Here is a 27,918-nt window from a genome sequence, read left to right as displayed (position 1 = left end):
GATGATTTGAAGATTTAAAAGAAATGGAAAATTGTGTGTTTAATATGTAAGCAACTAGAATACAACACCACCTCTTATGTCTGATGTATTATTACATATATAACATGTAAGCAACTAGAATACAACACCATTTTGCTTTATTGAGAAGAATAGTTTTGCACTAAAATGAGTCTCAAAGGCAGAAGAAAGGAAGAGTCGGTGTTTGTTTAGAAGAGATCAATGTCAATAGAATTCACAAGCACCCCATCATCTTCCCAGTTTATATCTTTGGCTTTCGGATCTTTCTCTATTATACGCAACGGTGCTTCCAGTGGTGGAGGGCTCTGCAAATGACTCGTACATATGTTAGCCAACAAACACAAGTGTATGGACATGAACTGATATATGAAAGCTGCTATTAGTTATAAGTCCTACCATGCCCCGTATGAGAGGCCAATTGATCCCACGGAAGAAAGCATGCTGCTTTATCTCATTAGCCCCACCTTTGGATCCTAACCGGCTGCTTGGATCTCTATTTAGCAACATGTTGATCAACTGTCTACCTACAAGACTTACCTGCACCAGTACATGGTTCAGTTAGTTTTTTTTTTTTTTATCATTTGGGTACATTACATGATGTTTCAAGATAGATAGATAGCTCACAGGGATACTGCTGGGGAAAGTGAGATCTTTGTGCAAGATGTTGGCAAATGTTTTCTGCCTATTCTTACCCCTGAAAGGTGTGCGACCATAAAGCATCTCATACAACAATATCCCTAGTGCCCACCAATCAATTGCACTCGTATGACCAGAGCCCGTGATTATCTCCTGAAATGATTAGGTAAACTATGATTAGAGTATCCAGAACTGATACGCAGATGAAGGGATAAAACATCAAGTGTATCACCGTACAGGCGCAATGTATTCTTCAGTCCCTACAAACGAGTTTGACTGGGCGTTTGGTTCTGCAACAAAAGTCGGTAGTGGTTGACTCTTGGACCTCCTTCGTTTGCTAGGTGCAGGTGGAATAATAAGCTGCACCACGATACTTCTTGTAAGTATCACATTTCTATATATTACCAGTAAAAAAGTGGATTTGAATTTTAAAAAAAAAACCTGAGGTGTGCAGGCCGTCATGAATGATAGATCAAAGTCTGCTAATACAATGTGTCCATCCTTCATGAGCAGTATATTCTCAGGCTTCAAGTCTCGGTATACTATCCCTGTTTAAGGAATATATATACATATTTCAAACAAAATTGCTAGAATGATTGAAGGAGGAAGAGACTACTCAAGGCGTGTGGCTAAATGTATAAACAAGAAATGTTTAGACTAATAGAGAGAAGGATTCAAATCATTATTTGTTACCTAAGCAGTGAAGATATTCCAAGCCGATAACGACCTCTGCTGCATAGAACCTGATGACAGAGAGACAGATTAGAGTAATTCATACGAGCATAGCGTCCCCATTTACTAACCAAACCACATTGATATTTGCCTATGACCAATGGATTTTATGTCACACATAATAGAGGAGAATAGGGTACCTTGCTGAATCCTCCGACAAAAATTTCATGGGTTGTCTGTCAAGCAGTGCAAACAACTCTCCACCGGGGCAGAAGTCTGTAATCAAACAAACATGCGTAGATGTCTGGGGCCAGAACATAACGCTTTAGCAATGAGAAGCAGGAGCTGAATAGAAACAAAAAATAGAAAAATTCACCTGAAAGGAAGCGTAGAGAGTGGGAAGGAAAGGATGATCCAGAAGGGAAATGATTTCTCTTTCGATGCATGCTCTGTGAACCTGTATAAAAGCTGCACGTTGTCAATGAGAGATATAATAGACATTTCATTTCTTAGGATGAAAAGGGAACTCATTCTCCATCATATACCTTGTTACGATTTAACATCATGGTTTTCTCCATTGCCTTCATGGCGTACAACTCACCTGTGCCTTTCAGTTCAACCAAATGAACACTGTGTATCCCAGAAAAGTAAAACCATATAAGTATAGACAAAAAAAGGAGACAAGATCATATTTTACTTCAGGTTTACTGTTATGGACACAATGAAAAATGGTACCTGCCAGTATCACCAGAGCCCAACGGTTTTATTGGCTTGAAATGATGAAGTCCCACTGTTTCTCCACTTGCTTGGATCTACAAAGGAGACTATCGCAATCAAAACAGGATGACTGAGAAACAAAGTAAAAACAGTATTGTGGTTCGATGCATGCCTTTTGTATTGCTTTCCAGGAAGTACTCTCCTTTTTGTGAGGGAGTGGGTAGACAGGCTTTGAGTGTGCAGCCCAAAGGTCTTCCGGTCGCTATAACACATCAAACATCGACTGCATTTAATACCTTTGCATCTTTGTTAAGTAACCATGAACTAATGTAACTTACCATATTAGCATCTGGAAGTTCTCTCACAGCTTCATCTACATTTGTTGCTGTGGCTTTCACCTGAAATATAATCAATGTGATAAGTCTCCTCTGATGGAAAATAGATGTTTTAAATAGCGCAGAAGGAGATGAAACCACGTACCAGTTTAGAACTCTGCATCTCTGTTCTCTCAGACAAACGATTTCGGAGAGGTTCCACATGATCACTTCCATCAAGCTGCACACCGATGAAGTATTGAAGCTCTCCCTGGTGATGACAAAATTCATGTAGTCAGCAACATATCACACCTTTTTTTCAAGTATCTGAATCTAGACATAACAATAATCTCATGGCGACCTTCTGATCACGCATAGGTTGCAAGTGGAATAAGTTCCAGAATTTCTTTCCTGCAAATGATTCAGAGGACTGATGAGCATCTGCAGTTGAAAACTTGCAGGAGCATTATTTTAAAATGTTCATTATCAGAAAACTTACCGCTCTTCGTGTAGTTTATCAACTGTACAGTTATCTCCCTTTGCTCTCTAATTGCGTCTCTTATCTTCTGGACAGTCGCTTGATCTGTCTCTGGCCCCTGAAGAAACCTGAGGCCAACCACTTCGCACATATTCATATCACGAAAATAAGAGAAACACAGCCTAGAAGACTGCATAATCAACAGACATGATGAATCTCATGAGTGGAAGATTCAAAGAGAAGAATATTCACATACCGACAGTTTCTCCCCAAAATTTCCTCACGTGTATACTCTGTCAGTTCAAGAAAGCTGTCTGATGCAAATATCTGCAGGGAAAACAATGTGAATCATTACTTCAAGGTTATATGCATACCACATGTCCATGCCAACATAGCAGCACAATTGACTAAGAAAAATCGATATATGACTGAAACAAACATACAATGGGGGTATCAGGAAGACGAGGATCACTGATGACGAAATTCTTCTCTATGCGCTCAAGAGTGGTAGCCAGATCAATGCCTTGACGAATATCCCTTTCTCTTTCTAAACGGTCCCAACTGTCCCTCGGCTCTATTACTTCTGTGCTCAACATCAATTCTTCAGGTTCCACACTTGGAACATCAAGCGATTTGCTCTTTGACCTGCAGATTGCATGAGCATTATCATAAACCATTCAAAGTAAATATCTACACCTTTACAATTAATTTAGCCAAGTAATGTTAGAGGATACATTCTAAGACTTAGCACAAGGTTACAAAAGTACACAACAGATAAATAAATAGAACACGAGTAAGACATTGCAGCAACTGGAGTTTTGTATTGAACTAGGACATTATCACTGAGTTATTTTTCTTTTTAATTAAATTAGAAATTGAGACTGTTACTTTTAGGATTGAGAATGTGTTGTACATTGATATCAAACAAGTTGTTTTCAGCAAAATGTTGGCACTTCCATCACACTTTTGTGAGCAAGATACATGCCTTTAAGGATTTTAATTTTCAGCGCCTTTAAGGATTTAATGTTTACGAGTTATCATGGATATGGAGGTGAAATAGACTCACTTCGCTGGAGTAGAAACACGCCCAGGTGTTCTGGCTGACTTTGAAGCCTCATCTGGTTGTATAGCTTGTCTAACAGGTGTAGTAGTAGTAGTACTACCAGGCGTCACCATTACATCATTGCTCACGGAATCTCGCACTTGAGACTTGCGATGTCTTACTGTTTGCACGACCTCAGTAATGGAATCCAAAGCTTTCTCCTTCTGGCGAGCTGATACCAATATCAAAAGAATGACATGTTAACTTTTTGTAGATCAAGAAAAACTTGTTAATTCTGTAAAGAGGTGCAGGGAAGCAGAAACCATCATATCGGATTAGGGATTTAGAGAGTCCATTAGGCCTCAATGCTTTATCGTTTACGCCTTCTGTGTATTTGCTTACTTCAACCTGCATCCTGCAATCAAACAATCCAAAAGAAGATGGAAGTGTGAAAATGATTTATAGAGGAGACAGTCGATTTAATCAAGGAAAAAAAAAAAACAGGAGGTACCCAATGAACTTGATGGTGTTGCCTTGGTCATCCTTAATAGGAGTGATTGTGAGAAGATTCCAGAAGGGAGTTCCGTCCTTCTTGTAATTCAAGAGCCTTCCACAGTAACTTTTTCCATTCTTGACAGCATCTCTGATTTTGGCAACCTCTTTCTGGTCTGTGTCCGGCCCTTGCAGAAACCGGCTGCCATGGGTTTCAAAATCAATATCAAGCTAAGTAGCAGTTGGGGATGAAGCTATCAGAATATATATGAGAGGAGACGTACCAGTTTCTTCCAACAATCTCCTTGGAAGAGTAACCAGTCATGGTGAAGAATCCACTGCTTGCATACACTATGGGACAGTGTGGCTGTGTAGCATCAGAGACTACAAAAGTCTGCTGCAACGTGGAAAGCGCGGTTTTGAGCTCCTGTGACACTCTAGGGAAAGCCCCAGATTCAGAAGATGACGATTCTTCAGATGACCTCCTAGACGTCTTGCTTCGGTCCACTTCACTTGACACCTTGAAACTAATGCCATCTTCCCCTGAGTCCGGCTTAACAGCTGATAAACCCCATTCAGCAGTTCTCTCTGCTAACTTTGCAGTATCTTGAAACTCCATCCACTTACTGCTGCTTCCTTTTCCATTTTCATCGTGAGGCTTTGATGAAGCTGAAGCTGATCCGTTTACCTCTTTACCACTCGAGGGGTTGAAAACCTCAAGTGATTTGCGTTCACTTAATGGCTCTAATTCCGTGAAGATAGACGGAGGGGCTCTTGGCCTCTCCATAATGTTTCTTTATTCTCTTTCTTTTGGCGAAACAGAGGCTGCAAATCAAAACCAGACAAGTTCACCACAGAGTTAGATAGGTAGATGAGAGGCTAACACACCTGGTACCGGGAACATCCAATAAATGGCATTAAAGTGTTTGAAAGCAATCAAGAAACACGTTAAAGAAAGATTGAAGTTAAATAAAATAAAAATAAATAAAGACCAGACGTGTAGCTTTATCAGCTGCAACTCATGGATATATAGTACATGGCTTTAAAAGGAGCAAAGACGATGAGAAAGCTTTGATAGTTGAAAACTCACAACTGTACAATAATGTTTCTGAGGCTGCAAATGAGCGATGCGGAGGGATAGACATCGCTTTCGTCTATTAAAAACTCACATGGACCCATGAGTCCTTGTGCAGGACCACACCCTATGTTTACCCTAAATACGTGCACTCTTGTTCATCATTCCCCTCTTTTCTAATTTCTTCATCATCTTGAATTTATTACACTCTCTATTCACATTTGCAATAATTGAATTGAAAAAACAAAACAGACAAACCGACACACCTGCTTCTCAGGTTCGGTAACTGTAATATCTGAAAAAGTGAAAAGAAAAGAAACAGATAGAACTCAGTAACATACGAGTGTCGGAGTAGCACATGCGCCATCTGATTAGACGGAAGACGAACACTGTGTGTATCGTCTTTTTCCCAGGATGCTTTCGCAGACGACGAAACAACATTTTTGTCTTGCGTCTATTCACTGTTTCAAATAATGCTCCAGAAATTAGTTAAGGCGGACCCCATAAGCAAAAACCTCATCAGGATGTTAGTGGGCCTTTTCTTTTCTCTTTAAAAGCCCATTAAGACCTTTACTAATGGGCCTTATTAATGAGGGAGACTAGGGGAAGAGAGAAAGAAACTGAAGCAGCAGCAGAGAGAAAAACAATGGAGGGAGGCGGAAGTGGCGGCGGCGGCGGCGGCGGCGTTAGGCTTCATGTCGGAGGATTAGGAGAAAGCGTCGGGAGAGACGATCTTCTCAAGATCTTCTCTCCCATGGGCTTCGTCGAAGCTGTTGAATTTGTCAGGACCAAAGGTCGCTCCTTTGCTTACATCGACTTCTCTCCCGCCTCCGAGAACTCACTCACTAAGCTCTTCTCCACGGTGAGCTGATTCGATCCACCTCCTTCTCTTTACTTATTCTAAGCTCTCTTATGTCTTAACCTGGATTCGATTTTGGCAGTATAATGGATGTAAGTGGAAAGGAGGGAAGCTGCGGCTGGAGAAAGCGAAAGAGCATTACATGGCTCGCTTGAAGAGGGAATGGGCAGAGTCAGCTTCTGTTTCTGCTTCTTCTGATGACACTGTTAAAGCTCCCGAGAAGTTAACTCCTTCCACTCACCTTAACATCTTCTTTCCCAGACTCAGAAAGGTACCTAAAAGCTCATCTAACATGAGGTAGTAGTAGTAACTTGGAGTTGGGGATTAGGGTTTAGATAACTTTGGTTTTGGTGCAGGTGAAAGCTATGCCACTAAGTGGAACTGGCAAACATAAGTATAGCTTCCAGCGTGTTGCGGTGCCTTCTCTTCTTCCCAAGACCTTTTGCGATTGTGAAGAGCACTCTGCTTCTCTCACTCCTCAGGAAACTCATGCCCGTGATGTGGAAGCGCTTAATGTGGGGATAAATGAAGAAGAGGTGAATATTATGAACTCCGTGATGAATAAGCTTCTTCAGAAAGACGACATCGTCATCAATGAGAAAGATGACATCATCGTAGATACCAAAGATAACATTTTGATCAATGTGGTATCTAATGGGAAGGACATGATGGACGCAGAGCTGAGTAACTTGTCAAGAAAACGGGTACTTGTAGCTAATATTTTTCAGTTTTCTTTTACCTAATAGTGTGGCATCTACATACCTTATCCCTGATCTGGCTTTTTTTATTTGATGTTAACTCAGAAATCAATGCTCGATCAAACACCAGCAGAAGGATGTACTGAGGGACATAAGGGGAACAACATTCATCCAAACAAAAAGAGGCAATCAATCATCCCAGAGGGAAGTGGAAGACAGGAAGCTTCACAGGCCATACGTGAAAAGAAGAAACCTTCTGAAGTCGATCCGGATGAACCAAGCAGGACAACAGGCGTCAAGAAGTCGAATGACAATATTTCCTGGTCTCAAAAGTCTTCCTGGAAAGCACTTGTGGCCAATGGAAACAGCAGTAATTTTAGCGTATCCAGTTTTTTGCCAGATGTTAGCTCCAGTAAAGCAGTACAACCTGCATCAGACACTGATGTTGAAGGTTCAGACCATTCAGAGTCAGAGGATACTGACGTTGTAGATTCAGACCACTCAGAGTCAGAAGATAATGACGTTGAAGGTTCAGACTACTCAGAGTCGGAAGATGCTGATGTTGAAGGTCCAGACCACTCAGAGTCAGAAGATAATGGCGTTGTAGGTTCAGACCACCCTGAGTCAGAAGATGATGATGTTGAAGGTTCAGAGCACCCAGAGTCGGAAGATGCTGACGTTGAAGGTTCAGACTACTCAGAGTCAGAAGACGCTGACGTTGAAGGTTCAGACCACTCAGAGTCAGAAGATGCTGACGTTGAAGGTTCAGACCACTCAGAGTCAGAAGATGCTGACGTTGAAAGTTCAGACCACCCAGAGTCAGAAGATGCTGACGTTGCTGACATAGATGTGGATGCTGAGACAGTGGAACTTGCAGCAAGCACCGAGGGCGATAGTGAGGATGGAAGTTTGAACGTGGAAAAGGATGAGAATGTGGCAGATGATTTGAATGCAGAAAAGGAAAGCTTAGTCTTGGAAGATAGCGTGGATCATGATGTGAACGAAGAAGAGACAAAGAAAGGACAGCTGGAAGATAGTAAGAAGTCAGCAGGAGCCTCATCATGGCTTCAGAAGGCTTCTTGGACTCAGCTGGTTAGGGACCAGAATGCTTCATTCAGTATTACTCAACTCTTCCCGAATCTACCTCCTGAGAAGACCGAAGCAGATAGAGTGAACAGCAGTGGAGATGGCCAGTTCACCTACTCTAACAAGAGTGGAAGTGCCAATGGTGTTGAGGCTGCGGGAGTCCACGGGGCTAGTAGTAGTACCCCTCTGAGAAGTTTAAAGGAGAATCAGCAGATTGTGAAGGCTAAGAATGTGAGTGGAGGAAGTAGATTGGGTGTGAAGAGGCCGATTAGGAGAGAGATTGGATCAGGGGAGAGTTGCGCTTTTATGAGAAGCGAGACTTCTGTGAGCGAGTGGAAAAGGGCTAAGAAGGCATTGAGCGAGCCAAGCAGAAAGAAGAAAAGTGAAGAATGAGTTGGATTGTAACAGATCTATAGGCTCTTCAGATTATGTATTCATCTACGGTTTTTGTGTTCTTTATACATTTTGTTCTCTTTATACATTTTGTGCTCTTTATTTAAGTTATTCACGTTCACTGGTAGAGATGGCAAATTGGGTACTGGCCCGCGGGCCTGGCCCGTAAGGGTTTGGTGCGGGGCGGGTTTGGGCCTAAGAATTCATGACCCGCAAAAAAGCGGGCTTTGCGGGATGGAGCTTGCACGGTACCGGGTTGAAAGCGGGACGGCCCGTAACAACCGCGGGAAGACCCAGATGAACCGCTAGACGCTTCAGTTGCTTTCGTCACCTGAAATTCTGAAAACAAAACGAAAGAGAGAGTGGGAAGAGATGGAGCTCCGACGATGGCCGTGGGAAGAGATGACAACGATGGCCGTGGGAAGAGATGAAGACGATGGCCGTGGGAAGAGATGGAGTTCCGACGATGGCCGTTGGATGTCCGACAGGCGACAATGCTTCTGGTGACCACATCGTGTTCAATCTGCAGTAGAGGAGCTTCTCTTCCTTTTCGTTCCACCACCGACGATGGCCGTTCGATGTCCGACAGGCGACAATGCTTCTTGATGATGTCTTCTCTGCTTCATCTTCTTCTGCGAGTGTTTCAGCACCATCTCCTTTCGGAGCAGCGCCAGCCAGTGGTTCAGCACCACTCTTTGGATCTTCCTCATCCTTATTCTCCGCTCCTTCATCTGCAGCCGGATCGAGTTCTCCTCTCTTCGCTACATCCTCATCATCTGCTACTACAACGCAGACATCTCTTGTTGTGGCTTCGACGACTGGGTAATTGTCTCTGCTCTTCTCGTATGTGTTATACTGCTACTACTGCCTTTCACCATTATTTTTTTGTAGCTGATATATCCTTTTATGTGTTTCTTATTTGTAGGACAAGCACAACTGTTGCAGCTCCAGTGGCTGGTGCTCCCAAGTTACCATCTGAAATAACTGGCAAAACTGTTGAGGAGGTAGATATATGGCCTCTTATGATTTATTATTTTCTTGACTTGATATATTTACACAGTGTTCAACTGTGTATCTTTGGCGTTTTGAATATTATCAAGGAGTGGAATACTGAGCTAGAAGAGCGTACAGGGAGTTTCCGGAAACAGGCAAATGCAATAGCTGAATGGGATAAGCGGATCCTGCAGAACCGTGATGTTTTTTTGAGGCTTGAGGTGAAGTCTCTGAGACTCGTCAAAGACATTGTTCTAAGCTTACATCTGATTATGTATGCTAAGCTATATGTAGTTACAGCTTTGTCAACGAATCTATATATGCATATAACAATGATGCATATCAGCTGAAAGACTAATCTCCATAGCTACACGTACACGTATTGTTTCTTCATGGTATTGTGCTTGATAATTAAATTGTTCTTGATAATCAAATTGTCCTAGACACGTATACATACACGCATTGTGCTTGATAATTAAAATAGCCCTTCATGGTATGGTGCTTCATGGTATACGTATACGTACACACAAATAAAAAGAATTGTCTTAAGTGAATGAAATAGATTTAAAAAAAAAAAAAAAAAAAAAAGAAAAAAGAATGAAATAGATTTTGCTATGATCAAGTCATTCTTGTTTGGTGTTTGTTCCTGCAGAAACTCATTCTTGTTTATGTTTGTTTGTGCAGGAAGAAGTAGACACTATAATACCCAATATCCCGCGGGACGGCCCGCGAAGGCTTGTAAAAAATGCGGTACGGGATTGGTCAGCTACTTTCAGAACCGCATCCCGCGCGGGACAAGTCCGCCGTGTCCCACCCAAAGACAAACCCGCAGCGGTCCGGGACGGGACGGGACGGGAGAGCCCAATTGACATCTCTATTCACTGGTTTAAAGCATTTCCCGTTAGATAAAAGACAAAGTTCATTGATGAACTGAATTTAGACAATAAACGTGGAAGTTGGTAGACAGATGAAGCATGAATACAAGGTAAACTTTAAGATGCAGTGTTATGTTTTAACCAAGTTCTCGATGCTAACAGAAAATTGCTGATATGAAATGGAAAGAAACAATCACTATCGATCTTTTAGTTCCTGCTCGAACTGTCCAAGTTTCAGGCGTATAGGCTCCAGGAACTGCTTCATATCCAACCGAACTTGCTGCTTCAGTTGCTGGGAAAGCTCTTTGTCTTCACTGAGCTTCACATTCACCTGCTCATTGCACAAAGTGTACGCCGTTGATCAGTGTCCAAATATCCTAATCATCCTTCCCAAATCATATGGAAGACTCTCTAGCATAAACGTTACCTCAAGATCATCAAGCTCGCCGAATGAGAACTCAGGAATGTCGAGACTCCCCTTCACCTTTTTCGTGTCCTCTTCAAAAGACCACTCTCCTGAGTAGGAAAAATAAGTTGCATTTACACGAACAACGACTACGAGAAGATAAGTATCAACCATATAACTCAAATGCAATACATTTTAATATCAGAGCTTGTAAAAGCCAAAATGGTGACGCCGGTAAAGAGTCTTTACCTTGGACTTTGAGGGAAAGCTCGTAAGTATAGCCAACTCTTTTCTTGTTCCGAACTGTGACCAAGAAAGCCTAGCGAGGGCAGAGGAACAACCAACGGATCATCATCACCCATTCCAAGGACAAACATAGAGAACAACACAAAGATGAAAAAAAGAAGAAAACTCACATCTCCAACACATCGGTTAACATCTATAATCTCAGCTTTTCCAGAAGAGAATTGCAATGAACCCACTGATCCCAGCAGCTCCTGCGAGCATTATTTCAAAGTACAAAACATATTAACACTTTACAAGAGAAAGAACAATAAGGGGAAAAGAAAGAAAGAAAGAAGAAACCTTTAATCGATCAGTGGCCCATTTCGTGATATTTTTTTCCTCCCAAGTGCCAGCCTATGGAAATTAAGAGAATATGCACAGAAGAATGGTTTTACTTTTACGAGAACTTTAACTGATGAAAATGGAAATAGCAAACCTGATTCCATAGGGAGCCGAGGGCAGGAGCATTGGAAGCGACGTCGTTGTTGGTGAGCTTCTGTGGCTGAGGAGGAGGAGCTGCGTCCGCTGTGGCTTCTCTCACCCAGTACCTATACGATCCCTCTTTCTTCTTCTCCTCCTCCATGAGTTTACTCAATCTCTCTCTCCTCTCCTCACTCTCTCCTTCTCATTTAATCTAGGGTTCCTCCGATGTCTCCGGAACTTTCTAGCCTCTCAGAACCAAAATTTTCTATTATTTTCTTACGAATCTTTGTTATTTCGAGATTGGTTAAAGATGCTGTTCTCGTTGTCTTCAATGGGCCCCACTCGTGACCCAACCACCACAAGTTAGGTTTTTCAGTCTTGTCTTTTTTTCTTTTTTTTTGTCAAAGTTATTTCAGTCTTGTCTATTTACTGTTCAAACAATCTTTTCTAAGCACCAACTTCGTCACGTTTTTTACTTTTGCAACTGCAGTAACGAATCAGATTACAACAATTCTTACCCAAGTGAGATTACAAAAAGAGTGATGAGCTGCAGTCTCAAAAAAGGACAAAAAAAGCTTGTATGGGATTTTTTGATTCTTCGTTTTGATTTTTAAGACATCAGTTGATCTTTGGCTTAGGAGCTCTTGGCTTGAAGACAGCGTAAAGAAGTACCAGAACTACGAGCATGGCGGGAACTGTTGTCATGTCCATTTCCACTTTCACCTTCCTCTCTTTTGAGCAGTGAATTGGGTGCAAAACCTCCACTGTTGCATTCACTTCTCTCACGAATCTGATACAAAACCAAAAAAAAAAGACATGACTTGGTTAGCAAAACCATTCCTATAACAGCGGGTGCAAAAGGTGCATTACTAACCCGCTTGTGGCTTCCTCTAATGTATACAGAAATCTCATTGCGTCCCCATAACGTGTTTCTCCCGCAATATTCGAAAGCTGTAAACATTATGATATATAATACACACACATCATTTGAAGCCTCCAATATCAAAGCAAAGACTAAAGCAATGTATGTGTACTCACTCGTCTCCATAGGCTGATCACGTACTTGTACTTGTTCATCAGCTCACGCTCCCTCGATTTGAAGATCTTAAACGATTTTTCATCTTGTTTCTGAGTCAAGGATATGAACACTCGCATATAAAAACGAGCAGTCAATAAAACCTTTTCACAGTTATAACCTCTACACAACCGCAGGCATAGAGAAAAAAAATCCAAAGGATACTCGTTCGCTCCAGCCGCAGAAGATGAATCCCTGAATTGACTGCTTGTATTGACTCTTCAAGCGCCGTAATCATATAGCTCCGGGCGATTGTGTCAGATTGAAACTGTGAAATCTGCCAACCTTGAGAAGTCGTGGAAAATGGATTGCAACCCACTGACCATGTCCAGTCCTGTTAAACACAATTTTTTAAAAAGATGCTAAGACAGACCCATCAGCTTCTTCTTTTAGCTGAAGACTATAATCAGTGTTTTTATTAGGTTTCACGAGCTTGCACTAGTTACCAGCAAACGAAAATTTCAAAGAATTACAACACAATGCTATTTAATATATACTCTGAAAGCATAACTCTATACCTCAATTGCACTTTCATGAGCTACACTGTAGACAAGTTGAAGAGGAAGCATTCCGGCTAGATGTTCAGCAACAGAAGCCATGGCTGCTTTCACCGGGCTCCTATTTTACAAAGACAAGGAATAAGGAAAATTTGTTCATGATGCGCAAAACTAATTAGGCCAATCACTAACACTCTGCTAATAAAAGCTGCTAACATGTGTGTTATAACCTTAGATCCCATAAAAGTGATCGACCATTGCACTGCAAATGGCTCTCCCATGAAGATGCCTCCGATTGAACAACAACGACCATATTTGAAAGCGCCTTTGCTTGATAATGTTTGTCAATCAGTAGCGGATCCCCATTGATGAGCCAAAAGATAGGGATTTCAAGAGTAGACCTGCTGTGGGCATGGCCTCCTGAGTTATAACAAGGATGGCAGTGTCAATGTCAATCACTATGTAGCCACATCAACCAATGCATGAGATCCAGTGCAATTAAAGTAGACAAAAAATGCATATAACGTGAGTACAGACAGAGCAATCCCTCAAATGGATCAACTCTAAACGAAGACGACACTAAAAAGATGCAAACTAACTTGACCAAAATTTACATAGAACGTGAGCAATGGACAGCTGAAATGAAATTGACTGAGCAGTAGGAAGGAGCTAATTCCCAAATGGATCAAGTCAACATGAAGACGGTAGTAAAAGATGTCACAACTTGAGGACAATGAATAATACCGTAGCTCAGATCTTATGCAGTTGTCTAACGACAGCATACTACTGTAGGACGAAAATTTGAAATACATATGTAAAACGAAGAACAGTCCTCAAATTTTCTCAACAGTAACCATCTATATAGATGTTTTGGCCATAGTGTCTACACTAATATTTTTAGACAGACATAAGGAACATCAAATCAGTTTTACTAGTAGCAAATTAGTTTCAAGCGTAGCATTACAGAAAGGCTTCTTTTATAAAAAAGGTGCCCCAACAAAGCAAATTTAATGGTAGCAACATCAAAACAAAAATACTTATATAACAGAGAAAGTTTCGGCTGCATAGCTGACCTTTAAGGGAAGTGTGATCGTTCAGTCTCTGTAACTGGTACTGGAGGATTGATGAATCAAGATATGAACGAACTGTCTTCCGGTAAGTTCCATTGACAAGCAATAGAGGCACAGCAGCTGCCCTTCGGGCTACTGAAAATGCCATAGCCAAGGCAGGATCCTCAGATAGGGTTAACCTATCACAGTTGTTATTGACATTTCATTATAACTCGAAGATGCGTTTAGAAATAAGAGGAAAAGAAAGATAACACAAGATAAGACAGCTAAATATTTTTCTCTCTTTATGGTTGCCAAGACAATCTGCTAGTTCTAAGTTCTAACCACAGTTTATCAAATAGGGTCAGAAAGATCAAGCCTAATGGTAATAAGTTATACAGGGGGTTGTAAAGCTTATTTTCAGGACTAAACGGATTTCAGTGCATACATATGTTGGCTGAACATAGGTTTCTGAGAAGGTAACAACAGTGAAGAAAGTCCATCCATGAGAGCCTTGAGATCAACTGGCAGCTGTTTGATTTGTCGAACTTTCTACATAAAATAAAATAACAGGGTGACAACCTCTTTTCAGCATCAATATAAACTAGGCTGAAAAACTCAGGCAAAGTTACTGGTAAGCTGAATCGAATATGCTTAATAGCAAGTTACATAACATCTCGAAAGAAAATGACAATATTTTCTATAATCTTACGTTTCAGTCATCTCATAAAGGTCTTTATCCTCGTGACTTTAGACCATACGATTTATAAAAGTTTCACCAAAATATACTTGATCTGATGGGAATCCTTTAAACCATTTGACATGAACATTACCTCTTGTGTGATGAAGACAAGCTGAAAAGAGATCTTCTCATAATGATGAAATGCACCATCGGCAACTGAGGGGGATATTATATGTCTCATGGATCCCCAGAGAGTAGCACCTAAATGTGCAAGGAAAGTATCTCGTGCAACTGTGTAATTTTGGAACTCCTGTGCAGTCGACATCACGATGTAAGTGTCACATTTTCTTATAAAAACCGAAGCATTATGATTCCAATCCCCTTACTGAAAGAATCCTCAAACCAGCAAGGGAAGCAGCAGAAATACCTCATGTTCATCGCTAAACAAATTCCAGCTCTCCATTCGTTTGAGTGCCTCCATGGCTTTTCTCTGATGAACCTCGTCATGTGCATCTCCTTCAAGTGACTGTAGCTCAGTTTTCAAATCCCGCATCCGCTCATCAAGTTCTAGGACACGAAAAGTGAAAAAAGGCACACAAAAAATCATCGAAACAGTTACTCAAGAAAATGATGTGGGTGCTGTGCGGATTACTTTTTGAAATTACAGAATAGAAAATACGATCGTACATGAAAATAAGACTCATAAAGCAGCTATAGAGAAAAGAAGCACCTTCACAAAGAGCAAGCTTCACCTTCCTTCCCTTGCAGTGCTTAAAAGCAAATAGTTCATATACATCAATCTCCGCTAGAAGAATGTCAACAGCCTGATGATCTTTCTGAGAAAACAAGAGCAATAGTTAGAAGTGTGGGCGAAAATAATTTCAAAAAGGTAAATGAAAACATAACAGAGACATTGTACGCAAAAACAGATGTACATTTATCCCACAGGTATCAGCCTCAAGGAAACTACAGCTCAGGAATCCAGATCCTTACTTAACAAGTATCATGTTCACCTTTATAGGTCATGTAATATAGAGAAGCTAGTTTTCGTGGAGCTTTGTCTAAGATGATTCCTTAATCTTAAGAATCCCTGAGTCCTATACCCAAATTCTATAATTGTCTAAGATGATCACTATCTTATGGTAAGCCTTCCCACTGCTGTAATTCCCAAAGTACTAGGGATTTGGTTGTTCAACTTTATTTGTTACTCATATTTTTGTTTGTACTGGAGTACAACAGGGCCCAAAGAAAACTCCAGGACTCCCATGATAAAGCTATTTTGATGAAATCCAATGGTTTCTTATTCCACCAATCAAAACACACCTCTCCAAATACGGAAAATTTATCCTGAATTGCAACTTGAAGTCTTTCTTCTGCTTCATCTTCAGATATTTCTAGCAAGAAAAAAATCGTGAACACAAAATTAACGAAAATTCAGGAAAGGTTTTGTGCAAATGAAGGAATGCCAGAGAATGACAGAGAGGTGTCCATAGATTACTAGAATTGTACATTTGAAAGTACGGTCAATAGTCAGGAGGTTTACTACTTAGGAGCCACAATGCAGAAGATTTTATTGCGAACAGTACCTGCAACAGCACCAATGGTCTTTCCCACATTTGGCAAACTAAGTTCCGTCCGCACTCCTTCCCCACCGACAGAAGGTCCCCACGAAAAAGGGCCAGCAGTTAAATCGATGAATGCCCACCTGACAGGAAGTATTCACAAAATCATGAAAACGCTTTGTCATTTGTTGCCACGCATAAGATGGCGCTCTAAGCAAGAAATAAAAGGTTAAATACATGTACACACATGCATTGAGAGCTTCAGAAAATCAACCTGCCCTTTCCGATCCAAGTATCAGTCAGACATTCTGCGTTAAGATTGCTAATGTCTCCAGCTTTTAAACCCTTTTCCAGAAAAATCTTCATATCTTCATTCTTCCCGTGAAGCAACTTGAAATTTCCATTCAGAAAAATTCAAAGTTAATCACATGTACGGAAATCTATTTAGAATAAAAGTCGCTTCTGAGACCAGATAGTATTGAGCTAAAATAAAAGAAGATTGATACCTGCAAAACCTTACTCTGAATGAGCTCGGCTGCATCTTTACCATGGGATAGCTGTTCCAATTTGTTAAGAGCATCCTGGCATGCATTGTACCACTCGGCCTGAAAGCAAGACAACAATCAACACTGTAACACAAATAGCCAACACTGTAAGACATAACTGAACGGAGATTCTACAGAACAAAGGATCTGGTTCTCAAATATGAGTATAGTCTCTGTAACGACCACACAGAACTAAACAAAATGCCATAATAAGCTTCTGCCATATCTTACAAACATTAAGGCTAATCAATAGAATAAGAAAACTTGAAGGTGCAGCAAAAATAACAAACCGTATCAGTCTCCTCCGCATTTGTCCAGGAAAATTTAAGCATTGGATGTTTCTGGTACAATGGCTTCCTCACCATATCAAATGCTACAACATATCCAGCAGGTATCAGATAAGAAACTGGAATGTACATCATCAATGGAAAAATATCGCTGTTATTTGCCTTTCTGTACCTAAAATAGTTTCTGACGGCTTCCCAGACTGAAGAAGTTTTTTAATAACGTCCTTGTTCTGCGAAAAGAATAAAAAGAGTCATATGAACCTCGCATTGACATACAAGCACTTCACAGAAAACTTAACCGAAGAGATCAATTTAGAGAACTTTTTTGGTGAAGATTGTTTATGATGCAATTGCTTTGGAGGCATGCACAGAATTGAGAGAACTAGAATCACCTCTTTCAGATAAGATATCTCTGAGTCTGAAAACCCTCTCCTGCAAAATCCTTTTGTAAGTCTATAATGTTCTTCGTCCGTTATATAATAATATGATACGATAATAATCAGGTGCTCACCGGTATCCATATATGCCTTTTTTTAAGTCACGTTTGGGATTCAGAACAAATACATTGTATGCATCCCCTAGATGAAAATATTCGACAAGGCTAGAGAAAATGAATTCCATCATCTCAACATCGACTTGTCTTAGACCATTTTCCTCATCTCTGTCACCAAGGATAAAAATAGAGATAGAATCATTTAGATATGACACCAAAACTGAGAATCAGACAACACCACTTAAAAAAAGTTGCAAGCAGCTATCACGAGTGAAATAAAGTCTCCAGAACCAATTGGTATGCAGGCTCAGATCTCTCTGCATAAAACTAACCAGTAACGGACTTCCACAAGACAAACTGCATTACCTAGAAACGTCATCCTTGCGTGCTAAAACATTGATGGCACGCTCGATTACTTGTGTCACCTTTTCCCCCATTTGTATAGCATGAACAGAAAAGCTGACAAAGGGAAAATAAACCCCCAATTTACCGTCTAGATAAAACCAAACACCACCATTGCAATAAACAGACAAAAAAGATGACTATACTTATAGTTCAGGCGACTGATGATAGGAAGATGGTGTCTCAACTCCTTTTCAATGTTAGTCTTGTAGAAGGGATTGGGAACTTCTTTGGTATGAGGAACTCGCGTGTGTTCAAACACGTGATCAAGTTTACTGAACCAGCGCTCAAGTTCCTCAGGAAGGAGTTTGAAGTCTATAGAAATAAAATAGAAAATCAAATGATGACTCCAAATCTCAAAGAAAAGTATGAACAGACAGAGAAAGTATTCACCTTGGTTTCCTTTTCCATCAAACCCAATGAAAATGAAATTAACAGGCACGGGAAGATAGACAGCATCAACTTCCATAAGCTCTAGGTAACTCGCAATGGTTCCTGCCTTTGTGTAATTCACCACACCGGAGTTCGAGTGGACTGAAGACTCCAGATCATCAAACTCTGATAAACATCAAACAAGTGTTATGAAAAGAGTAATGTCACACGAAAATCCAAAACCAAGCAGATAGAACATAACATAACACACCGCTACGAAAGACAGACTCGCTCCAAAACCTGCTCTTTTCCTTGAGATTGAACAAGGAAAACACAGAACTCTTTCCACGTGGAGCTCCATACGACAGAGATGGCAAAAACTAGCCACGAATAATCAATCGAACAAATCAAGCAAAGTCGATTGAGAAATGAGAATTGCAAAATCATGAACACATCGCAACTCATTTATACGGATGGATCGAAGGAAGGAATCGTGTACCAGGATAGCAGCAACGCAGATGGTGATCACGAGCTTGGAGACGGATCTGTTCCCAGCCCCGAATCTAGGCATCGTCTTCTTCTTCTTCTCCTAGTGATCGATCGAAGTAGGGTTTTGATCTTGCCTCTCGCAACAATTCCTACACTAGCAACTGTATTTTTTTCCCACAAATTGGTTTTTCTTCAGTCTTCAAACAAGTCAAAAATAATAAATAAATTAAACAAATTTTGTTTAATTAACAGAACCTAAAATCATATCACAAAAATATAAACGTAATTGTGTGAAAAAACACATATAAAAATAGGTAGAGAGAGTAAGTAGATCTAAATTTCGGATCCGGCGAATGGCCGGCGCGTGAGCGTGCGTGCCGTCGTAGAAATCCTTTTGAGATACTCGTAAGGTGTGCGTTTGCGCTTCTCCCTCGTCACCTTCATCCTCCGCTTTGTCTGAGCTCTGACTCAGGTCCCCAACGGCGGATCTGTCTTGGAATAAAAACGCGGTCGGCGTTGAGGTGTGGCGCGGTGAATCTCTTTGTCTTTTGTCTGCTGATGTTTTTTTCGGGAGGGGGAGGTTCTTACAGCTTCGTCACTGCCGGTTTTATCTTCGGAAGGTGGACGCTTCTTCAGATTCACCGTCGTCGGTCTAGTTTCTGGGGGTAAAGGCTTTCTCAGTCTTGCGTCGCCGGTTTTAGTTTGCTTCAGTTAGTTGGATCGGTTCTGGTCCTGTCGGTGTTTTGAGTGTGTTGCTTGGTTCTTGGTTCGAAGTGGTCTGCGGCTTTATCTGTCGGATGAGCTCTCGATTGGATCGATGAGGCTCTCCGAAGTAAAAACAAAGCGGTGAAGAGAAGAAGAGGTCTCGTGAGTGGCCCTTTGGTGTCTCTGAGTTCGAGGTCGGTGGTGGTGAAACTCCGGTGACGTTTCGAGACGGTGGCGGTCAAGTCGAGGCGGAAGAGACGCGTGGCATGCTGATGGGTGCTTATCCTTCCACGCGTCCGGCATCCTTGATGCGCGGGCCGACCGAAGTCGGCTGAGTTGGATTTGGGCCTCAGACGGGTTAAGTTTGTATTAGTGGCCCATTAGAATCGGGCTTGGGTGTGGGTTGTTTGTAAGGATGGGCCTAGGACCTTTTGTTGGGTTTAAAAACCTTTTTAATAATAAAATAAATTGACGGAAAAAAAAATGTTACAAATATTGTAGACGAACAAAATTGTCGGTTCGGTTCAGATTTTTCCGATTTTCGGATTTGAGATTTATATGTTTTCGGGTTGGGTTTGATTGATAATATTTTGGGGATTAGGTGTGTTTTATAATTCTATCTTTCTTTGTTAACTTTTATAATTATATATATATCCATTTTAGTTCCAAAATACAGTTTTGTTAAATATGATTAGGAATAGGTTTTAATGAGTTTTCATTAGATTAAATTATACTCTATTCATTTCAAAAAGTTAAATACTCTAGAAAATTCAAAAAGATGTATTTTTATATTTTCAATGCAATTTTTGTTAACTAATAATAAAAATTATGAATTTTAAGAACATTAATTGCATTTCTTAAAATCTTATTAATTTAGAAATATAGAAAATATAAAATTACAAAATACTATGCAATAATAACTAAGTGTTGATTATGTTTTATTAATAAGCGTAAAAATCATAAAATATGTACAAAAGGAATATCAAATTATCTCCTCAATATTGTTTTCCTTCTCAATAACTACACTACAACTATCTTTTCCCCAATAACAAAAGATGGCATATTCCAAACATATTGGCTGAAAGCAATTATTTGTAAGAAAAGTGATATAGGATGTTACTGGTAATTCAATTTAAAAATGTATAGAATCAAGGACATAAAAATGGAATGAAGTAGTGGTAGTCTAAAGAATCAAAAATGAGATATGTATTTGTTTCTTAATTGTATTAAGCGTGGAATCAATTTTTTTTTTTTTTTAGGGTCCGATTGGTAATGACTGTAGCTTTAAATATTTTGTTGTAGAAAAAAATCTGTAGATTTTTTACTGTGGCTTTAGATTTAATTGCTTTGGATATTTGGCTCTGCAGAGTACTTGTACAGCTGTAGGTTATTTTAAGAGCTGTGGTTTCAAAAAAAAATTTAAAGCTTGATTGCCCTGAATTTGGTGTTGTAAAAATAAATAGGGTTGTGGACAGCACCTACAGCAACTACCAATCACCCTCTTATTTATTTGGTATTTTACTATTTTTGTTCCAAAACTCATGAATAACTATTCCACATTATTGTATTCTCACACCCAAAAGAAAAAACAACATTCTAGTTTCAGCCATAGACACTAAAGTCAAATGCAAATTATGCAATGGTACTTTGTATGGATGTATAGCAATTCAAGGGGCTTGGATTTACTCATGTAGCATTTTGTGGAGATGTTTCAAAGTCTCTCTACCATGCTATTCAGAGTGATATGCATCGATTATAAAATGTACCGACATGATATGAACATATAAATAATTCAAGGAAAAAATGGGCCTGTGATAGAGAAGCCCACTTATCCGTAAAGAGCAAGGGACCACAAACCAAAGACATCGATGCTTACGTGTCATTTTTGTCGTTGTCTGTTTGCCAAAAACAGCGGTCAGTAGCGCAAGCGTGGTCGCTTTAATACGCACTGGTGACTGGAGCAGACAGTACAGCTAAGCTCAAAGCTCAAAAAAGCTCATAGTTCACAGCGTTGTCTACCTTTTTTCTGGTTTCACGAAGTCTCAGATCGGAGACCCTCGAGATGAGGTGGAGTTTCGTGGCGGTGATAGTACTGACGGTGGCGGCGGTGGTTTGTCCCAAAGCAAGTTCGATTGGAGCGAACTGGGGAACGCAGGCTTCCCACCCTCTTCCACCAGATATAGTGGTGAGGATGCTGAGAGAGAATGGTATTCAGAAAGTAAAGCTCTTCGACGCTGAGTACGACACTCTCAGAGCTCTGGGCAGATCAGGAATCGAGGTTATGGTCGGTATCCCCAACGAGATGCTAGCCTCTCTCGCCTCAAGCCTCAAAGCCGCTGAGAAATGGGTTGCTAAAAATGTTTCTACTCATATCAAAACCGATAACGTCAACATCAGGTTGGTTCCCTTTCTTTCTTTTTACTTTCTATCCTCAACTTTCCTTTTTAGGGGTTTTAGGGTTCCGCATTTGTACTATACTAGTTAGGAACTGGAATCAGGGAAACTTGAGTTTGAATACTCTTAGACAGTTAAAGTAGGTTTGGATCTGTCTTTGTTCCAGATAAATCTGCATAAAGCTCTTGTCTTTACTATATAATCAGACAACTGAACTGAAGTAGAGAGCTGAGTTTGATCCTCTGGTTCGGTTTTGTTGCATTTTGAGTTTGAATTCTCTTTGACAGTTAAAGTATGTTGGATATGTCTTTGTCTGAGAGAAATCTATACAAAGCTCATGTCTTTACTGTAGAATCAGACAAACTGAAGTAGATAGGCTGAGTTTGAACCTCTGGTTTGGTTTTGTTGCACTTTCAGTTTGAATTCTCTTTGACAGTAGAAGTAAGTTGGATATGTCTTTGTCTGAGAGAAATCTACACAAAGCTTATGTCTTTACTATATATTCAGACAACTTAAGTAGATATCTGAGTTTGATTCTCTGCTTCGGTTTTGTTGCACTTTGAGTTTGAATTCTCTTAGACAGTCAAAGTAGTTTGGATCTGTCTTTGTCTGAGAAAAATGTACACAAAGTTCATGACGTTACTGTATAATCAGACAACTGAAGTTGATCCTCTGGTTCGGTTTTTGTTGTAACAGATACGTGGCTGTTGGCAACGAGCCTTTCCTGTCCACTTACAACGGGAGCTATCTCACCACCACATTCCCCGCGCTGAGAAACATCCAAATCGCGTTAATAAGAGCCGGTCTTCAGAACCAAGTGAAAGTGACCTGTCCCCTAAACGCCGACGTCTACGAAAGCTCCAACACCTTCCCCTCCGGAGGCGACTTCAGAGCCAACATCCGCGACCTCATGATCACAATCGTCAAGTTCTTGAGCGACAACGGCGGCCCCTTCACCGTCAACATCTACCCTTTCATCAGTCTCTACAACGACGCCAACTTCCCAGTAGACTACGCCTTCTTCGACGGCAACTCGCAGCCGGTCAGCGACGGTGGAACATTCTACTACAACATGTTCGACGCAAACTACGACACTCTGGTCCACGCCCTCGAGAAGAACGGCTTCGGAAACATGCCGATCATAGTCGGCGAGATCGGTTGGCCTACGGATGGGGACAAGAACGCTAACGTGGAGTTCGCTAAGAAGTTCAACCAAGGCTTCATGGCCCACATCTCAGGTGGCAAAGGCACTCCTAGAAGGCCTGGCCCAATAGACGCCTACCTCTTCAGCCTCATAGACGAGGACGCCAAGAGCGTTCAGCCTGGTTACTTCGAGCGTCACTGGGGGATATTCACGTTCGACGGGTTGCCAAAATACGTGTTGAACTTGGGAACGACCAACACGGGAGCTTTGATACAGGCCAAAGGTGTGAGGTATCTGCAGAGGAAGTGGTGTGTGATGAAGCCTAACGTGAGGCTGGACGATCCTCAGGTGGCGCCTAGCGTGAGCTACGCGTGTAGCCTCGGGGATTGCACTAGCCTCGGGGTTGGGACGTCGTGTGGGAATCTGGATGGGAAGGAGAATATATCGTATGCGTTTAATAGTTATTATCAGATAAATGACCAGCTGGATATGGCGTGTAAGTTTCCGAATATATCGGAGGTGACTAAGACGGATCCTTCAACGGGGACGTGCAGGTTTCCGATTATGATAGAGCCTTATTACGGTGGGGCTGTACAAGGACAAGTGTTCTTCTTCCCACTGCTGGTGGCTGTAGCCATTGCCATGCTATCTATTTTTTGATGGTTTCTTCTTGTGTTGTAGCATTATGTGTGATGTGTTTTTTTTTTTCTTTTCTGTTCCTTTTCTTGGATTCTAATTTCTCTCTCCCAAGAACAAGTGAAAATAGTGCTGTGTTCAGGGAACTATTTGTTTGGTGTTTCGGACATTTTGATATCTCTAAACTCAGAATTAAGGGCCGGATTAAAGGCACAATCACTCCCTTTTGTCCTGGCCTCTCTGTTTGTTTTCCTGGAGAGTGCTGTGATGGATTCATTGTACCGACAACAGGTTGTCAACAGTCGAGGGTGTGTGGGAGAGACCTTGCAATGCTGGATCCAGAAATGAAGTCAGGAAAGCTAGAGAATGGTCTTGTCGACAACAATAAATGTATTTGATGACATGATGAACGAAATGTTGAAATAAGTAAAGGTAGAAACACATTATTTTGTGTCTATGTGATTGGATCAAAGATTTTGTTGTCGAAAACTATTACGCAAGACAACTATTACGATGTATCTAAAAAAAAAACTATTACGATGTATCTGATGACCTGATGTTGACGGAGAATGCTCTTGTGGACAACTATTACGCAAGTCGAGTCCTTTTTTTGAAACAGGTAAAATAGAAATACGTAATTTTTGTCCGTGATTGGATTAAAGGTTTGTTGTAATGGTACAAAAATGGAAATGTTGTGTTTGTCGATTATTAAAACCAAAATGAAAATGTTGCGTTGGGTAATTCTCTTCGAATAATTTTTTAAAGTTTTTTTATCATAAAAATAGTTCACAATAAAAACAAAAACCAAAATAACTTTTTATTTTAAAATTTTTAATATTTATTTTTTATTTTTAAAAATTTTAAACTCTATCCTCAAAACTCACCTTTCTATCTTGATCTAAAAATGATTAAGATATTTTTCTAGATTATCCATATGTCCGAATCCAATAAAAGTTATTGCGGCTTATTTAGTCAAATGAATTAATTTCCTTCTTATTTCTTTCCAAAAACAATTAAAAAGTTTTCATTTAAGAGATCTTTTAAACTCTTAAATCTTAAAAACTGATACATTAACGTCTTATAAATTTTTGGAAAGTGTTGAATTTGATTGACTGCACTATTAGGGAAACAAAACATTTTAGTATAAAACTAGAAATCTACATTTCGATATAAAAGATTGTTGGTAGAACCTAGAAAAGGCAAAAGAAACTCAAATCAAGGTGCGAATGCATAGCGCTTTGTTGTATTTGTATTCTACTCCGACAGAACAAAAGAAAAGAAAGATGCGTTTCCTTAGCTGTAACTCCAACGCATAGACGCTACTAGAAGCATTTACCTCACACGCTTCCCACGTGTCAGCCTCTCCTCCCACGAAAATCTCCTTCGTTATTTTCTTTTTCCATTTTCCTATAAAATAAAACAGAATCCCTATTTCTTATCCTACCAAACCTCAAAAAGGAACAAAATATCTAAGAAACCGTAAGCTAGAAGAAAAGATGACGTCGACGGAGAAGAAAGATATGAACGCTGTGAAAGGTCTCGACTTGGAGAGATACATGGGCCGTTGGTACGAGATTGCTTCTTTCCCTTCCAGGTTCCAGCCCAAGGACGGTGTCGACACTCGCGCCACCTACACCCTTAACCCCGACGGCACGGTGCACGTCTTGAACGAGACGTGGAACGGAGGCAAGAGGGGTTTCATTCAAGGCTCAGCTTACAAAGCTGATCCTAAGAGCGACGAGGCCAAGCTTAAAGTCAAGTTCTTTGTTCCTCCTTTCCTTCCCGTTATTCCCGTCACGGGGGATTACTGGGTGTTGTATATTGATCCTGAGTACCAGCATGCTGTTATCGGACAGCCTTCAAGGAGTTATCTTTGGGTATGTCTTTTTGTCTTTTTGTGATGAATTATAAAAGAAGCTGAAGGTTTGATTATGTGGCGTAGATACTGAGCAGGAAGGCGCATATGGAGGAAGAGACGTATAAGCAGCTGGTGGAGAAGGCGGTGGAGGAAGGGTACGATGTCAGCAAGCTTCACAAGACTCCTCAGAGTGATACACCACCTGAGTCCAACACTGCTCCTGATGACACCAAGGGTGTTTGGTGGCTCAAGTCTACCTTCGGCAAGTAGATACACATGGAGGCAAAAGAAGACTTGTTTCATCTCTTTTTGCTACCTTTGTTTGTGTAATATGCTACCCCTTTTTAGTAATCATCGTTCTGCTTTTGTCTATTTTCAAAATCTTATAACATCTGTTTGACATAAAAGTTGATGCAAGAATGTGATCATGTTATTATTACCGTAAATAAACATAAACAAAAGCAATCATATAATCAGGCAAAGACAATTGAAACTGTATTTGGATAACACGCCACACGACATGAGTCTTATGGAATTCAAGAGTGCATGCAAAACGAGAGAACGGAATCAAATATGTATATATAAAATGAAAAGCAGTCTCGCCCCACAGCAAAAGTTTGGTTGACTATATATACCCCCAAGACATCCATCCAGAGTTGCAGCTCACAGAATTGTGCAGCATGAGTTCGTTTTCTTTGCTTGCTTGTAGAACATCTGTTTCATTCAAAACAGGTTCTCATGTCAGAAACATCCACGTAAGTTCTCTGTTTATCTACCCCAACAATAACGTGCAACAGCTTCTAGCCTTCTAGCATGTGATAGTTCTCCTCTATTTATCTACAGCATTTTCAAGTTCGCTCATATCATATGCCCTTTCTACCGTGTTAACCAACTATGCTCAGAGACCCAGACAGTGGAGAAGATGGCAATATATAGTATGTGATAGTTAGAAGTTAGAAGGTTGGTACCTGCGATGCCATGCTCAAATCTGAGCTCTTCTCCACTAGGCTGTCGAGCTTCTCACCACGGGCTAGAACGCTATCAATGGTCTTATGCTGCAATACAGAACATATATTCAGTTTTTAGGGAGACGAAAAAACATATCTTTGTATCAGCAAGACTCTCTTGTGTTGAAGTCACAGAAGAACCATAAATCATTTACAGAACATCACATATTATCTGGGGACAACATTAATGCATATCATCTATATCTACGAAAACATAGGCAAAGAGAGTGGCACTTACGAGGATAATCTTGGTCTCATCCAACTCCCTCTGGATTTTCAACAGCTTATCAGCCTCTGCTGGGTCCTGAAGATCACAAAGAGCAGAAACACTTAATACCAAATGAGTAACGGGTAGTCATAATTCATGAGGAATCAGTAAAGTTAGATTCTTTCTTATCCACCTAATCGAGTTAATACCTCCAGTGTTTTATAGACAAGTTCCATGAGAGAATGAAATTGCACAAGAAAAAAAAGAATAAACCTGAAATTTGGTAAGAGCTTCGGCTAAGTAAGGCCAAGGCTGAGAGGAGTCTTCTTTAGCAGACCTCCATGCCTCACCAAAACTCTTCTGGTACTCATCTATCACCTGACATAAACACACAAGTTCAATGTCAAGCAAAACCGTATCTTCTCCTCCTCCTCACTGAGATTAAAAAAACAAAGATATAATAAGACCTGATTGAGAAGAGAAAAGGCACTTCGAACAGGATAATGATCGTCCATGAATCCCACCGCGCAAAGTCCATTCCTATTGTAAGCGTGAACCTTGTACTCTATGCATCATCATCAACAAAACAAAGATAACAAACCCCTAATTAATCGCAAATCCTAATCATATAGATCCGAGAGAAAAAGAGGAGATCTAGAAAGGGAGAGAGAGAGAGAGAGAGGAACCTTCGTGCTGGACGGACTGGCGCTGAGAAGGAGGGGTTCGGCTAGCGACGGTGCGGCCGACGAAAACGACGAACTCCTTGACGCTAGATCGCTGGAAATAGCCAAAGTGAGAGACGTCCGAAGCGTTTGCGAGGATGACTGGATCCGAGGTTTCGGGGGCGGCCTTGAGAACAAGCAAGGCGGTGATCTTCATTGCTCCGGTGGATCAAAGGTTGCGTGACGAGGAAGCGAGGAGTAGGAGACGGAGGAGGAGGAGATGCGTTTTGGAACCTGGAAAAGCAAATGTCCGGTGGTAAAAAGAAACAAAACAAAACAAAAAAGTTAAAGAGGTGTCGGAACCAGACGCAATTTTCATTTTTATATTC

At 40.7% G+C, this 27,918-nt stretch overlaps 8 protein-coding genes across 13 annotated transcripts; 4 read left to right on the top strand and 4 right to left on the bottom strand.

The window, feature by feature from the left end:
- Nucleotides 1-21: 21 nt before the first annotated feature.
- Nucleotides 22-5,460, bottom strand: LOC106420452 (phototropin-2). Of its 4 annotated transcripts, none has more exons than XM_048742960.1 (22): nucleotides 5,367-5,460; nucleotides 4,654-5,194; nucleotides 4,389-4,571; nucleotides 4,201-4,292; nucleotides 3,902-4,109; nucleotides 3,279-3,480; nucleotides 3,092-3,162; nucleotides 2,857-2,963; nucleotides 2,719-2,768; nucleotides 2,524-2,628; nucleotides 2,382-2,441; nucleotides 2,216-2,305; nucleotides 2,062-2,138; nucleotides 1,872-1,956; nucleotides 1,703-1,783; nucleotides 1,527-1,630; nucleotides 1,348-1,397; nucleotides 1,096-1,202; nucleotides 892-1,014; nucleotides 643-807; nucleotides 415-555; nucleotides 22-323 (listed from the first exon to the last, which is right to left on the bottom strand). In XM_048742960.1, exons 2-22 carry the CDS (start codon nucleotides 5,154-5,156, stop codon nucleotides 207-209), a joined length of 2,721 nt encoding a protein of 906 aa, XP_048598917.1. In that variant the 5' UTR covers nucleotides 5,157-5,194; nucleotides 5,367-5,460; the 3' UTR covers nucleotides 22-206. The 4 variants fall into 4 exon arrangements, with proteins under 4 accessions (XP_048598917.1, XP_048598916.1, XP_048598918.1 ...); XM_048742959.1 differs by lacking the exon at nucleotides 5,367-5,460 and adding an exon at nucleotides 5,258-5,335; XM_048742961.1 differs by having other exon boundaries at nucleotides 4,654-5,459.
- A 589-nt stretch (nucleotides 5,461-6,049) lies between these two features.
- LOC106420454 (protein REPRESSOR OF SILENCING 3-like) lies at nucleotides 6,050-8,606 on the top strand. The gene is made up of 4 exons (XM_048742963.1): nucleotides 6,050-6,306; nucleotides 6,386-6,574; nucleotides 6,660-7,007; nucleotides 7,107-8,606. Exons 1-4 carry the CDS (start codon nucleotides 6,091-6,093, stop codon nucleotides 8,478-8,480), a joined length of 2,127 nt encoding a protein of 708 aa, XP_048598920.1. The 5' UTR covers nucleotides 6,050-6,090; the 3' UTR covers nucleotides 8,481-8,606.
- Nucleotides 8,607-8,610: 4 nt separating this feature from the next.
- On the top strand, nucleotides 8,611-10,382 carry LOC106435886 (nuclear pore complex protein NUP62-like). Its single transcript, XM_022713302.2, has 4 exons — nucleotides 8,611-9,302; nucleotides 9,406-9,484; nucleotides 9,581-9,694; nucleotides 10,158-10,382. The coding sequence occupies exons 1-4, from the start codon at nucleotides 9,076-9,078 to the stop codon at nucleotides 10,380-10,382; spliced, it is 645 nt and encodes a 214-aa protein (XP_022569023.2). The 5' UTR covers nucleotides 8,611-9,075.
- On the bottom strand, nucleotides 10,375-11,756 carry LOC106420455. The gene is made up of 6 exons (XM_013861290.3): nucleotides 11,476-11,756; nucleotides 11,340-11,393; nucleotides 11,171-11,251; nucleotides 11,004-11,073; nucleotides 10,776-10,864; nucleotides 10,375-10,679 (listed from the first exon to the last, which is right to left on the bottom strand). Exons 1-6 carry the CDS (start codon nucleotides 11,620-11,622, stop codon nucleotides 10,545-10,547), a joined length of 576 nt encoding a protein of 191 aa, XP_013716744.1. The 5' UTR covers nucleotides 11,623-11,756; the 3' UTR covers nucleotides 10,375-10,544.
- A 320-nt stretch (nucleotides 11,757-12,076) lies between these two features.
- LOC106420309 lies at nucleotides 12,077-21,721 on the bottom strand. 3 transcript variants are annotated; one of them, XM_048742957.1, is made up of 25 exons: nucleotides 21,497-21,721; nucleotides 18,926-19,112; nucleotides 18,698-18,806; nucleotides 18,448-18,612; nucleotides 18,201-18,369; nucleotides 18,019-18,111; nucleotides 17,671-17,820; nucleotides 17,552-17,591; nucleotides 17,332-17,389; nucleotides 17,163-17,245; nucleotides 16,834-16,932; nucleotides 16,602-16,717; nucleotides 16,352-16,470; nucleotides 16,089-16,159; nucleotides 15,496-15,601; nucleotides 15,193-15,332; nucleotides 14,917-15,075; nucleotides 14,532-14,635; nucleotides 14,108-14,283; nucleotides 13,265-13,454; nucleotides 13,056-13,155; nucleotides 12,703-12,871; nucleotides 12,501-12,583; nucleotides 12,337-12,413; nucleotides 12,077-12,252 (listed from the first exon to the last, which is right to left on the bottom strand). In XM_048742957.1, exons 2-25 carry the CDS (start codon nucleotides 18,995-18,997, stop codon nucleotides 12,081-12,083), a joined length of 2,820 nt encoding a protein of 939 aa, XP_048598914.1. In that variant the 5' UTR covers nucleotides 18,998-19,112; nucleotides 21,497-21,721; the 3' UTR covers nucleotides 12,077-12,080. The 3 variants fall into 3 exon arrangements, with proteins under 3 accessions (XP_048598914.1, XP_048598913.1, XP_048598915.1); XM_048742956.1 differs by lacking the exon at nucleotides 21,497-21,721 and having other exon boundaries at nucleotides 18,926-19,128; XM_048742958.1 differs by lacking the exons at nucleotides 16,602-16,717; nucleotides 16,834-16,932; nucleotides 17,163-17,245; ... (2 more) ...; nucleotides 17,671-17,820; nucleotides 21,497-21,721 and having other exon boundaries at nucleotides 18,926-19,128.
- Nucleotides 21,571-23,963, top strand: LOC106369659 (glucan endo-1,3-beta-glucosidase 6-like). Its single transcript, XM_022693308.2, has 2 exons — nucleotides 21,571-22,017; nucleotides 22,711-23,963. The coding sequence occupies exons 1-2, from the start codon at nucleotides 21,683-21,685 to the stop codon at nucleotides 23,816-23,818; spliced, it is 1,443 nt and encodes a 480-aa protein (XP_022549029.2). The 5' UTR covers nucleotides 21,571-21,682; the 3' UTR covers nucleotides 23,819-23,963.
- Nucleotides 23,964-25,210: 1,247 nt separating this feature from the next.
- LOC106371578 (temperature-induced lipocalin-1) lies at nucleotides 25,211-26,024 on the top strand. The gene is made up of 2 exons (XM_013811661.3): nucleotides 25,211-25,671; nucleotides 25,737-26,024. The coding sequence occupies exons 1-2, from the start codon at nucleotides 25,291-25,293 to the stop codon at nucleotides 25,920-25,922; spliced, it is 567 nt and encodes a 188-aa protein (XP_013667115.2). The 5' UTR covers nucleotides 25,211-25,290; the 3' UTR covers nucleotides 25,923-26,024.
- A 36-nt stretch (nucleotides 26,025-26,060) lies between these two features.
- On the bottom strand, nucleotides 26,061-27,901 carry LOC106371577 (VAMP-like protein YKT61). The gene is made up of 6 exons (XM_013811660.3): nucleotides 27,554-27,901; nucleotides 27,335-27,432; nucleotides 27,141-27,245; nucleotides 26,898-26,963; nucleotides 26,621-26,707; nucleotides 26,061-26,366 (listed from the first exon to the last, which is right to left on the bottom strand). The coding sequence occupies exons 1-6, from the start codon at nucleotides 27,744-27,746 to the stop codon at nucleotides 26,316-26,318; spliced, it is 600 nt and encodes a 199-aa protein (XP_013667114.1). The 5' UTR covers nucleotides 27,747-27,901; the 3' UTR covers nucleotides 26,061-26,315.
- Nucleotides 27,902-27,918: the final 17 nt, after the last annotated feature.

The sequence above is a fragment of the Brassica napus genome, chromosome A10 (assembly GCF_020379485.1).
Source record: "Brassica napus cultivar Da-Ae chromosome A10, Da-Ae, whole genome shotgun sequence".
NCBI classification, from domain to species: domain Eukaryota; kingdom Viridiplantae; phylum Streptophyta; class Magnoliopsida; order Brassicales; family Brassicaceae; genus Brassica; species Brassica napus.
Note: the sequence above shows the minus strand (reverse complement) of the source record. Positions and strands in the feature narration are given on the sequence as shown.